The sequence below is a fragment of the Barbus barbus genome (assembly GCF_936440315.1).
Source record: "Barbus barbus genome assembly, chromosome: 36".
Taxonomy (NCBI): Eukaryota; Metazoa; Chordata; class Actinopteri; order Cypriniformes; family Cyprinidae; genus Barbus; species Barbus barbus.
In genome coordinates this window covers 12,372,065-12,386,063 of record NC_136714.1, presented here as the reverse complement: position 1 = coordinate 12,386,063, position 13,999 = coordinate 12,372,065, and the positions used below count along the sequence as shown (strand labels likewise).

General features: G+C 37.1%; 1 protein-coding gene across 1 annotated transcript in view; it reads left to right on the top strand.

Annotated features, from left to right (window-relative positions):
• LOC306856095 (pyruvate carboxylase, mitochondrial) overlaps positions 1-13,999 on the top strand; it is a 163,602-nt gene that overhangs the window by 131,008 nt on the left and 18,595 nt on the right. Inside the window, exons 11-14 of the mRNA XM_079395116.1 lie at positions 8,981-9,125; positions 10,198-10,287; positions 10,860-11,081; positions 12,265-12,421. Of these exons, the coding sequence (XP_079251242.1) occupies positions 8,981-9,125; positions 10,198-10,287; positions 10,860-11,081; positions 12,265-12,421 (614 nt within the window). The remainder of the gene's footprint in view (positions 1-8,980; positions 9,126-10,197; positions 10,288-10,859; positions 11,082-12,264; positions 12,422-13,999) is intronic.

Here is a 13,999-nt window from a genome sequence, read left to right as displayed (position 1 = left end):
AGATTAATGGTGTACCTGGAATCCTTTGTCAGTTGTTGAGATTTCAAGGCATTTGTCATGTCCCCAGCAAGTGCAGCAAGAACTTTAAACTTTTCCCCTGGTTTGTGATCGAAAGAGAGACTCAATTTGGCTGCCAGGGACAAGCCCCCAGATGATCAGTCACATTCTAAGTGATGAATGCCTTGGCTGTCTTCTCATCGCAGATGTGAGATTATGTGGCTGTTGTTGTGGCTGTGTGTGCAGACAAAGTGTATCTATTTACCCAAGTCTTATGTCCTTCTGTTTGTTCTCCTCCCTGCTGCTCCCTGCTCTCCTACAGGGGTCTGATTACTCCATTAACCTGATACATAACTGTCTGTGTGTGTCTGGGCTGTCATATGGATAGAACTGCTCCAAAGAATCAAGTGCAATGACAGTAGGGAGCGACACAAGCTGCAACGAGTGTGTAATTGTATTTTAATTGATTTCACAAGACCGAAACCCTGTGATATCCAGTGCACAATTGTCCATAAACATTTGCAAATGCTTGACTTGGTTTAATAAGTCCATCAGTCGCCATCAACAAATGCTGCAATGTTATGCTGATGATTCTATTTGTTGATTATGTGATTTTGGCCTGTTCATTTCAGTCTTACAGAATGGCTCCAGTATCACACTCGCAAAGCAGTTTTAAAACAAGAGTGTGTGTGTGCAAGTGAGAAAGGGAAAGATGAAGAGATAAGATGGGGCAGCGTAGGGAGTAGAGTTATATCCTATAAATAACCATGTGCAATTGGCTCAAAGCAGCAGAATTTGCTATAAAGAATGAATACCCAGTGGAATTCATATTCATTGTGCTGAATTTGGAATTACACACTAAATATCCTGCAAACAATTGACAAACCTCATGAGCTTCTACCTGCCAGCAGTAGGATATTTTGTGCATGGAGGGAAAGGAGAAAAATTACTGTCATTTTTCATACCTGTAGTCTCCGTTTCATCAAGATTTAAAATGGTTTCCAATCCTTTCAGTTCTTTTATAGACAAACTGCCCAACTAGTCCCATCATTGCTTCAGATGAAAATCCAAAGGGAAACACTGTGGAAATACTCAAGTGTGCTAAGGGTCAATTTGTTCCTCATTGTGAATCGCCGAAAATCATGATAATGTGAATTTGATCTGTGGTCAAATGGATGACTTACTGACAGTCACATCCTCACTGCCTTGCCGTTCTCTTCTTCGCCATGAGTCACTGCCCCGTTTCCATAATCCTTAGTGAACCTCAGTTAAATGGAATTGGGTATGTCTGGATTGTTTTTTTTTTCTTGATTTTCGTTGTTTCCCATTTCATCCAAACTTCTCCTTTATTTCACAGCATTATTAAAGTCAGAATCCAGTGAAAGCTTGATATTATTCAAATCTTCTTTTATATGCAAAGGCGCTTCCAGTGGCAAGTGGCTTCCAATCCATTTCATCTCCTAGCGAACTGCCAAAAGAAACGAGAATCCCTCTTAATGAATATTTAACTACTATTAAAATCTCACATTCCTTTTTTTTTTTATCAGCCTCTTTTTGTTCTCTCATTTCTCTTGCATAGACCTTTAGCTCAGATGCCACATCTTTAAGTGGAAAGCATGCTGTGTATCGTTCATGTCTGTTTGCTGATGTCGGCGTCTTACACTATTGAGGATCCTAAATTAATTTATTCTTCCTGTAAACTAGCGCATTAAAGCAAATAATCCAATTAGACCTGCTTTCAAGCAGACCCTCTGGGTCTGACTGAGCCAAATATGTGTGTATGTGTGTGCACACACTCTTGTCTAGATGGACTAGAAGTCTATACACTCAATTTCACTGCATGATTCCCTCTTTATTGTTTTCTCTCTAATCCACCCTGAACTGTTGTAGTCTTTATACTCTGTCTTAACTCCTTATCTCTGTCTCCACTCCTCCTCAACCTCTCCTAAATACCTAAAGAGTGAAGGCAAATATATACCAACCTTTATTTCCAAATTCCTGCTTCCGTCCATCCAAGATAACTCTCCAGGGGTCCGTTTCCCTCTACATCCTCTCTCAGGTTCCTCAGGGAGGGATTTTGAGTAGCATCCTCGTTTCTCTCCCCACTGCTTCTTTTGTTTTTACTTTTGCAAACGGTCCAGGGAAACCCTGCCCTAAAAGTAGGAAACCATCACCTACAGGCGCGAAGAACCTTCATATAACCATGCGGATGAGTCCCCACTGATGTCGCTTATTGCCATCAATCAATGCCTTGTTTTTGCTTTTTCGTTCCTGCTCTGTATTCTTGAACTGCGTGTGTCTGTGATTTGTTGGTTCTGATGCAGAGAGCAAGTCGATGCGAGTGCAAGCGTTTGCGACTGCAATGTGTCTGCCACAGCAAGGGCAGAGTGAGCGGGAGGGAGGGAAGAGAGAACGAGAGAGAGAGAGGGAGGGGAGAGTGGCAGAGCCTGAAGCAGTCTTGGCTTTCTGTATGAGGGGAGAGATGAAATGCAAGGGTAAAAATGGCAGAATGGGAGTGCATTGGCTGACTGGGGTGTGAGGTTGGATCTAGAGAGGAATTGCCCAAAGCTTTGTCCCTCTGATAGTACATTTTTAACAGCAGGGCACCATCAGTCTCCAGATACACTAAGAACTTTTGTCACCAGTTCTCCTTCAGAGTCGATTTTCATCTTCTGTAAATGCAAATTCATTATATATCATTAAAAATGGATAAGAGTTGCTGATTTGGGCAACAAGGGTATTCTGATGCCCTTGACAGGATATGACATGGGTCCAACCCTATCCCCAAAACAGCTTTGTTGACTATATTTTCTTTTTAAGTGAAAAATTAAATTCATAAATGCATAAACTTGCAAATATCAATGAAAACAGTAACACCTTTGACAGTAATGTTAATTTTGTTAACATTAATGTATTTCAGTAGGTATTATAAACCTAATGTTTTTATTACTAATAAGAGAAACATGTTATGTACTATGTTTTTAAATCATTAATATTTATAATACATGACCTAATGTTAACTTGAAATGTTAAAATGTGTTAGTATAATAGTTTGGGGTCTGTCAGATTTTGTAAAAGATTCATGCTTGCCAAGGCTGCATTAATTTGGTCAAAAATACATTAAAACAGTAATACATTTAACAGTAATTAAATTCTATAATTTCTGTTTTAATATATTTTAAAATGTAATTTTTTTTCTTTTGGGGCAAAGCTGAAATTTACTGAAAGACTGAATTACTCCTCTCTTCAGTGTCGCATAATCTTTCAGTAAGCATTGTAATATGCTTTATGCTCAAGAAACAGTCCAAACAGTTGAAAACACTTGTGCTTCTTCATATTTTTATGGAAACAGTCTTTTTTTTCAGAATTCTTTGACTAGAAAGTTCAAAAGTACACCATTCATTCAAAGTATAAATCTTCTGTAACATTATAAATGTCTTTGCTGTCACTTTTGATCTATTTAATGCATCCTTAAAAACATCAAAAAAATAAAAAGTAAAATATAGTCTGATCCAAAACTTTTGAACGGTAGTGTATGCAGGAACAAGCATTATTAATAGATGCTGACAAAAAATTGCTCATTGTAGCTGTTGCATTAAATAATGTTAACAAAATTAATCTTGTTGTAACGTGTTAGCCTAAAAACAATGTCTTGGTCCAGTGTTATGACACTTCCTGTTGATGCAAGCGGTCACGGTTCAAAGCCCACTGTCTGTACCAAATCATGAGAGAGCCGTTCTTATAAGCTGAGCTGTATAATCATCTAATGAGCGTGAGGCTAATACAGCTTTACACGGCCAGCAAAGTTGAGAAGTAGAGAAGGAGCCAAAGATGTTCAGTCCAAGTTACACTTTTTCTCAGTTTCTCATGTTCTATCACTGATTCCCGTAATCTTTGTTTTTCTGGGCTCTGTGATTTTAGGTGAACATGAGTCACACTCGGTCTTTATGCGGGTCTATATATAGAGGCTGACTGCATGCAAGCACAGCTAAGCGGACGGCACGCAACATTGCCAGCGGCCCGCTGTAGCCCACCACACACTTGGAGCATGTAACCGGTGGGCTCAGAGTCTGCTAAACCTCGCTGTGGCTAACGTATCAGACTCAAGATTTGGCCAGCGAGCCAAAATCAGTCTTGGTTCAGTTAAATCATGTTTAAAAAAATAACAGATCATGAATAATACATTTAAGTACCATAAGACAAATATGAATGATTCATGTGTGTATGTTCATTGCGGTTGCTTAAAGAAAGAGACTGCAACTGCTGGATCCAAGCCACAACTAATTGCTGTGAAAGAGTGATTCCAGCAGGGGTACGTACACCCCGGGGGAAACTTAAGCGGGTTACTGTAAGATTTAGTTTTTGATTCTTGAACCTATAGGAGTGAATTTACATCTTAAAATATTAAGGCTGTAACGAAGGTATTTCCTTTTTAAGGAAACTAAATAATATGTGTGGTTTGACAATTTATGTTGGAAATTTATTTTGTAGTAAAATATGCACTACTGTTCAAAAGTTTAAGCTTAGAAAGGCTTTTTTAGAAGGGATTTAATATTTTCATTCAGGGAGTATGGATTAAATTGATCATAAGTAAAGGTAAAGACTTGTACATTGCCCCCTCCCCCCCAATAAAAATATGTTTTAAATATTGTACTTTTGAATTATTTATTCATCAAATAATCCTGGAATAAATGTATTTTGGTTTTCACAAAATCCTAAGCAGAACAACTGTTTTCAACAGTCATAATGATAATTATAAGAAATGTTTCTTGAGCATTAAATCAGTATATTAAAATCATTTCTGACAAATCATGTGACAATGAAGACTGAAGTAATGGCAACTGAAAATACAGCTTTGCATGCATTAATATTATACTGTAATAATAGTATTTTAGTATATTTAACAGTATTAGTAGTTTTTACTGAGCAGAAAAAAAACAAAAAAAAACATGAATCTAACCGATCCCACATTTTTAAACAGTGTATGTGTGTATATAAACAATGAAAATCTGCTGGATTTAAATATAACAATCACTGTTTCCTTACCATTTGAGGACTTAATCTTATGTACTATTTCGCAAAGATGTTCTTGCTGCTGGTGCCTTTCTCATTAACATTTTTATAAATGATGATGCGTTTTGCTGATGGGTGATATTTCATACTTGTTGAGGTTTGAAAGATGAAAATAAAAATAATACAAATGTCTTGAATTTAATTAAACAATCGATGTGGATTTTACTTATGAATAAATGTGCTCCTAGGTCTTTCTCAGTTTCTCAGTCGATTGCCCTCAGAATTGTCAAAACTTGTGAAAGACTTCATTATAATAATAGTAGCTTTTGTAGTAATGATTAGCTATCATGTGAATATAATATGAATACATTTCTAGTTTGGTGTTGTTTAAGGCATATTTGAGTCTTTCTAATGAGGCTGTGGAAACACAGAAGGTTGGGAAACAGAGTAAAGCACGGTGGACTTGAGATATTTCAGCACCCTGGACAGCTCCAAACTCTGAGCTACTCAAATTGGTTAAATCTGTGAGACTTTGTTGTGATATCGCCATCTGTACTTCCATCTGCCTTGTTATACTGGTCCCATGGCTGGATAGTTGGCATTGTAACTGCTCATTTAACCCTGTATTTCTAAATGTAAAATTCCAGACAGGTAGCCTTGAATATATCCACAGCCTGTCTGTGCTTAAATGTTTAAACTCCAGTGTTTTCTCTCTCCCGCTCTCTCTCTTATTAGCTCTCTTCCCTGATTTTATCCATCCATTGTGGAGAGCTTGTGGGCAACAAATTGTTTCCAGCAATACCCAGTGGTTTACCACTAAACAACACTGTCCAAGCAAATCTGTAAAAAGACATTTCCTTTTATCAGCCAAGAGAAAGCTTTGATTATTGTGGAGTTATGTGCATGCTTGTGCTCTTAAGCATCATGGTTATTTTGTATTGAACGTGTGGACAGGATGTGGTTGTAGAATGTTATTGAAAATCCCTTGTTTGCTCTGCTTTCCCAAAAATCATTAACCCTCGATTATGCATTACTATACCATTGGGTAAAAAAAAATCTAAGTTTTTTTTTTCCCTTTATATTTAAAATAAATACTTTTACATTTACATTTATTCATTTAGCTGACGCTTTTATCCAAAGCGACTTACAATTGCTATATATGTCAGAGGTCGCATGCCTCTGGAGCAACTAGGGGTTAAGTGTCTTGCTCAGGGACACATTGGTGTCTCACAGTGTATTCGAACCCGGGTCTCTCACACCAAAGGCATGTGTCTTATCCACTGTGCAATCACCACCACCAGCACCACTTTTCTTATTGTTATTTAATCTGAGTTTTGTTTCCTTAAGGCAGCATTATGTTGAAACAATGGATGTTTTCATGCAAAAAAGGCAAAATTGTTTATTGATAACATTAAAAGGATAGTTCACCCAACAATGAAAATTTTATGTTTATCACCCCAAGGTCATCCAAGATGTAGGTGATTTTGTTTCTTCACAAACAAAGATTTTTTTTAACTCAAACCGTTGCAGTCTGTCAGTCATACAATGGCAGTCAATGGGACTCACAGCTTTGAGAAAAACACCACACATTCAGTCAAAACCAAATGAAACCCTGTGGCTTGTGATGATACATTGAGGTCTAAAGACATGAAACGATTGGTCTGTGTTAGAAACTAAACAACTAAAAAAAATTTTTACCTCTGATCCACTGCACTGTCCAGCTGTTCTGAGCGTATTCACAACAGCTGGCGTGTGACGCGTCGTCGTCGTCTTGCTTTACAGCAGATCGCAGACTTATAAGTGCATTACCGCCACCTATCTCTCAAATGGGCCCTTGATACTCTATCTACATTCTCAATTAGGAGTGTCAATGGCCCATTTGAGAGATAGGTGGCGGTAATGCACTTATAAGTCTGCGATCCGCTGTAAAGCAAGACGACGACGACGCGTCACACGCCAGCTGTTTCGTGTCTTTAGACCTCAATGTATCATCACAAGCCGCAGGGTTTAATTTGGTTTTGTCTGTGTATGTTTTTTTTTTTTTTTTTTCTCAAAGCCTTGAAGTCCCATTGACTGCCATTATATGACTGAGAGACTGCAACGGTTTGAGTTAAAAATCTTTGTTTGTGTTCTACTGAAGAAACAAAGTCATCTACATCTTGGATGCTCTTGGGGTAAGCAGATAAACATCAAATTTTCATTTTTGGGTGAACTGTCCCTTTAAGAAATCCAAAATCAAGTTCTTTATTTACCTCAGGAAATATTGCCTGAAGTAACTTGCACATCCTACATTGAAATACTAATATAATTATCTACATAATGTAGTATGATTCTAATAATAAGGCTTAATTCATGGTAAATTTTTGCATTTCTATTACTTGGAATAAGATCCTCCCTTCTGCATAAAGAAGATGTTGCCTGGAGGCAACACAGTACCATAGAGGGTGAAACTTGCTTCCCTTAAGCTACAGTAGTAGCAGTGGTTTTCAGTACATCGGTATGCATCTTATTGTGCAAGTATGTAAAGTCTGTAGCTTCAAGCACTTTGTCTTGCACAAAATTAGGTAGTTCAGTGTCTGTATGTCTGTGTAAAGTTAAAAGTTTGAACGCACGTGATTGATTTTGTATTAAGATTTAAATTAAAGGAATAGTTCACCCAAATATGAATTATAAATGCACCCTCATGTCACTACAACATAAAAGAACATAAAAGATATTTTGAGATATATATTTCTTTGTCCATACAATTGTCAATCATGACAACACAGGTTTACTAATGTTCTTAAAAATATATTTAGTTTTTTGTTATTTTTCAACACGGAAGTAAGCTATTTTCTGTAAATGTCATGCGATTCATTAGGTATATAACTAAAGAATGACAAAGAGCAGTATACAGTAAAACTATTTGCAAAACAAACCATTGTGTTCATGATTATTGTAACAAAATATACCAATGTCAAGCAGCATAACAGACTGTTTTTGTACAGCTAACTGACACCAGAAGTCTTGCGCATTCAAAATGGCTGCATCTGCTTTTACATTTAAAATGTTTACAGTTTGTTTTTTGAGAGGAATAATGTAGAAGTTTGGAATGAGGAGGAATCCTGCTGTCAGAAGAATCTGGGTCAGAGTGCTGGCGGATTAGAGCTGACTCTTTCCAACTCTTAATTCTTGGGAGAAGATTTGGACTCGGCCTCTCTTTTGGTTTCTTTTCTTCCTCATCCTCGATCTCTCCTTCACTTGTTCTCTTAAGGTCTCCACTAAACTTTTCCATAGAGAATCAATGTGTGATGTGTATGTATGTAGGTGGCAAGGGTGTAAAATCCAAGTGCTAAAACTATAGAGTTTCAATTAACACTTTGCTTATTCTGTTAGTCTCTCACATCTGCTCCCTCTTCAATTCCCCTATCTCTGAAACCTTCTTCCGATTTCATACCCTTTCTTTCATGTCTATCTAAACCTTTATTACCTCCCCTTCTCTGGCTGCCATTGGAGTCCAGTATCGACAGTCAGGCTAATGGATTCTGGAAAATCTTTCTTGTTCAGCCGTTGGTTTCAGCTCAGAGCACCACAGAAATGCATGTAGCAGACTATATCAGGAACGCAGGACTTGAAATGTGTTGCATGTCAGCTCAGTATATTGAATTGTTTCTTCATGCTTTAACAGTGAGCACAGTTTCCTCTGACCCAAGCGCAATTTGCACACACTCAAAGGCAGCTGTGATAGTGATGGAAGGGAGTATTGAGTGTTTAGATAATGGTATTGATTTTAGAACTGCCTACCGAATGGCCCCATCTGCCCTGTGCAGGACCATTAGCACCTAAGCTCAGCCCGTGTGAGAGCGCAGTCTTGGATTGGTCTTCTTCGTCTCTCAAGAGCTGCCCACTCTAGGCTCTCTCCAGCTTTTAGCTCATCAGTTCCTCTGAACTAGTTAAAAATGTATTTGTCTGTTCTCTTTTCTCTCCCCAGACAAACATCCCGTTCCTCCAGAACGTGCTGAATAATAATCAGTTCCTGAATGGGACGGTAGATACTCAGTTCATTGATGAGAATCCAGATCTCTTCAACCTCAAACCGGTGCAGAACCGAGCCCAGAAACTGCTTCACTACCTGGGTAACCTTTTATTGAAAAATTGTTTCAGTGAACAGAATGATTCACACTTGTTTGGCTGAATATAAAGGTGCACTTATTTGATATTTGATTAATTTCAAAAGGGCTATTAGTTTCCGTTAGTGTCAGAAAATATATATATATATTTTTTTTGCTCCCTTGGAATTGATTATCAGAGGCATTTATACCTTTATGAAGGTATTTATTTCAAACCATAAAACACAGCATGTTGTCGATTTATGTCAAAAACTCTCAGTATGAGCAGTTATGGCTGCTAAATATAAAATCAAATCAAATAGCCTTAAATAATGCACAAGGTGTCATGAAATAATAAACACTCTTCAAGAGCGTTTATTGAACTCATCTCAACTAAACACATTATTTAATAGGCCTAGAATAGAATAGAATTAAAGGTCAGACAGCAGATGAAACCAAAATCCATAGAATATACTACTTTTGACCCAACATTGATAACATCTGGGACATTTTTGTCACTGTTTTGCTTCATAATTGATTTCTTTGTGTAAAACTTTATTTTTGAGGTACTGTAAAATAACTGAATGCATGCTTAATGCTTCAGTGATCTTATTACAGATTATGAACTGCTCTGTGTCTCTATTTTGAATGTTTTGAATATCAGTGCAATACAGAGTGAATTGTGCAGATTTGTCCAAGCTTAGCATCAGTAAGATTTTTTTAAAGAAAGAAATGTAATACTCAACCAAGGTGCATTAATTTGTAATATTTCACAATATCCTTGTTTTTACTGCATTTTTGATCAAATAAATGCAGCCTTGGAGAGCAGAAGATATTTCTTTTTAAAATAAGAACAATATAATGAAAGATTTTGGAAGGTATTGCGCATATGAACAAAAATGTGTACTTTTCACCATCCTTGCTCTTTCTCAGCAGCCCTTTACAAAGTTTGTCAAGCCAAGTGCCAAAACCTTTTAAGTAAGGTGGGCTGTGCAGTCTCCAGTCCACTTGACCCATCCACTCAGTGTATTATACCAGCAGAGGTGGATTTGAAGCAGTTTGGACTATTTGTTTGTGATTGCGTTTGCTCGTCATTCAGGGCATGTTATGGTGAACGGCCCAACTACTCCGATACCTGTCAAGGCTAAGCCTTCTCCCATCGATCCGGTCATCCCACCAGTACCCCTCGGTGAGAAACACACACACTTTCCTTATCTTACATTCACATGCTGTCAGTTTCTCACACTACAAACTCAGGATAAGCTGCCTTTGGCTTTTGGTTGCCGTGATATTTCATTGATGCACTGCAGAAGGATGTTTAAGAGTATGAACAAGAAGAGTATGTTTACGTCTTTCAGAAAAGGTGGTTATAATTCATCCTTCCCCCTAAGGGTTTCATGAAGTTACCCGTGACTATATTATGAATCTACATCAGGAGGAACATAATAGACATTTGTTTACAAAAGAGCCCCTCCACCACATTTTCATTCACTTTTTTTCTACTTCCATCTTGCGTGGATTTGTTTGGACATGTGCCAAGAGCGAAAATCAATTGTTGTGTTCTGGAAAAACTACTTCATTCTTTCTGTTGTAATACTATATGTCTATTAAGATGCATGTTGTTGTGCGTTTGTGTCTGTATGTGAATAATAGCCCTGATAAAAATTGTGTTTTTTTTCTTTGTAGTCCTACGCAGCGTGGTGTTTGTGATAATGTCTGTATTATTAATTGCCAGTTTGTGTGTTTGTATGCACTCTGCAGGTGAGCCACCAGTGGGTTTCAGGGATGTGCTGCTGAGAGAGGGTCCAGATGGTTTTGCGAAGGCGGTACGTGCCCACCAGGGTCTGCTGCTTATGGACACTACGTTCAGAGACGCCCACCAGTCCCTCCTGGCCACTCGTGTACGCACTCACGACCTCAAACGGATTGCACCTTTTGTGGCTCACAGCTTCAGCAACCTCTTCAGTGTGGAAAACTGGGGAGGTGTGGTATTAGTTTGGCACTATTGTGTTCTTTCATTCTCATGCTTTCTTTCTCTCTCCCTCTCTATTTTTTGCCTTACTGCTCTCTTGCATTCTAGCAGCAAACCCAGCCCACTCTTCTCCAGCTTGACTCGCATATTTCCCTCATTCCAGCTGAGTAACACAGATCGATCAAATACCAATGAAGCCAGGGTCTATTTCTTAATGACTTTGTGTTTTAGTACTTTTAAGGAATAAATGTTTGTTAAAAATGCAGTTTCATTGTTAAAAGTATAAAACAAATTTTTCAAAATGTGTTTACACAGGCTAGATACCATAAATCGAGTAACTGGGCTTTACTATTTTTAAAACAGCTTTTGTAAGCAACTACTACTGGCAAACACATAATGCATTTTTAGATACATGTTGTCACATGAATTATGGATAAATGAAACTATTTAAAGCAGTTTTTTATTGGAATAAAATATAAATATTAGATGAGACACCTAAACTTAAAGGGATAGTTCACTCAAAAATGAAAATTTTGTCATTAATTACTTACCATCATGTTGTTCCAAACCCGTAAGACCTTTGTTCATCTTCAGAACACAAATTAAGATATTTTTGATGAAATCCTAGAGCTTTCAGTTTTGTTTTGCGCACAAAGTATTCTTGGAGCTTCATAAAATTAAGGTTGAACCACTGATGTCACATGGACAATTTTTTTAATGTCCTTACTACCTTTCTGCGTCTTGAACGTGTCAGTTGCATTGCTGTCAATGCAGGGTCAGAGAGCTCTCAGATTTAATTAAAAACATCTTAATTTGTGTTCCGAAGATGAACAAAGGTCTTACGGGTTTGAAACGACATGAGGGTGAGTAATTAATGACTGAATTTTCTGGAAGAACTTTCTAAAGAACTTTGATTCACTAAAAAGAACATAAAACTGTATTTATTTATTTTTTGATCAAGAACCAGTTCTGGATTCCTAATCCTAAAAGTAATTGGTTGTCATTTAGCCTTTATAAATACTGACTTACTACTGCACACTAGATGTGTGTTGAGTTCATTTCTGGAATCAAAGTAAGGATTCCAATAGGAAGGTGCTTTACATGCTTCTTAGAGTTTTCCACATCTGTTCCACTTATGTGTATATCCTGAGCCTCTTTTTATTTTTTTTGTCCTGACTCTTTCTTTTTCACCAGGCGCTACGTTTGATGTAGCAATGCGTTTCCTATGTGAGTGTCCCTGGAAAAGGCTGCAAGAGTTGAGGGCTCTGATGCCAAATGTGCCTTTTCAGATGCTTCTGAGAGGTGCCAACGCCGTTGGATACACCAACTACCCTGACAATGCCGTCTTCAAGTGAGTCATGTGGTATCTTAAACCACAACCTGCTCACAGTCTGAATGAACTTCTCAAATGTTAATCTTTTTGAACCGGAATCCTGAGGAATTACTTACTTACAGTAATGAATATTTTCATACCGTTGAGAAAGCACACGAGGAATCAAATTGGAAATGACTTTTTTTCTTCTTTTTTTTCTTGTTTGCCACTATTAAAAAGAACCAGATCATTATAGTCATTTCTTTATGAATTGCTTGCTATGACTTTGCAATAGTAAATTCTTTTGCCATTACACTATGGATTCAGGAACAGCACAATTCTGCTGCTGAATTGTGACACATGAAACACTGACAGAGTATTTTAATATGGTTTGCCGCCCACTTCAGTAGAAGAATGCAGACATTAACGAATAAAGTGAAAAATAATTTTGTTCCACTACTTGTTAGAAAAACCCTTTGTCTTTACTTGCTTTAGTCTTCTCCATTTGTTTCTCGCTGCCATTGACTCTGGCCCCAAGCACCATTCAGATAGCTTTTAATTCATATTAGAATGTGGAGCTGGGGAGCATTTGTGCTCGTTTAATGGCTTTGTTTCAGACCTTCCATAAAATGGCTGCTACCAGTTTCCATTCAGCATTTTCAATGGAAAAATATGTAAATGTAAATCTAAAATCTCCCATAAACTGTAGGCAACATAAGCAACTGACATTTTAATGGTCCTCAAACACTTGCTTGAACAAGGTAGGAGAAAAAAAAAACAGGAACGACACACGTGTATCTTCTAAGCCTCCCCTAAGTAAACAAACCAGTGTTATTTTAAAATTATTTATATGCTATTATAGTATTAATAATAATTAAAATGAGCTTTTTCATATTTTCAGGTAGTTTTATTTTTAGAAATTTATTTACTTTTTCGTATGTTTTTATAAATTTCTATTTCACTTTATTTCAGTTTTAGTTTCTTATTTTAGTAAAAATTGTTACTTCAGCTTAAACTTATTTTTATTTCAGTCAGTTCACAAGGCAACATTTCTAATTTAAATTAAAGTTTAGAATTTTCATATTATATATATATATATATATACAGTGCCCTCCAAAAGTATTGGAACAGTAAAGACAAAATTGCTCTGTTGGCTGTGGAGTCAAGACATTTGAAAATATTATTAAAAGATGAATATGAGACAAAACTACAGAATGTCACATTTTATTATTACCCGTTTCAACACATAGATGTTTTACCAAATAAAAAGAACAGCACTTTTAGAGTTCATCCCACTCATTGATGTGAGCATAAGTATTGGGACAGTTGAACATAAGGCAGATATAAAAGATTAAAAACTATTATTTAGTTGCAGATCCCTTGTGCACAATCACAGCAGTGAGTCTGTGACCCATAAACATCACCAGACTCTTGGTCTCATTCTTTGAAATGCTTTTCCCAGCCTTTAATGCAGCCAATTCCAATTGTTGCTTGTTTTGGGGAGTTTCTGCCTTTACTCCCCTCTTCAGCTGGTGAAATTCATGTTCAATCAGATTTAAATCTGGAGATTGACTTGGGCAATCTAAGACTTTCCATTTCTTTGCCCTTATAAATTCC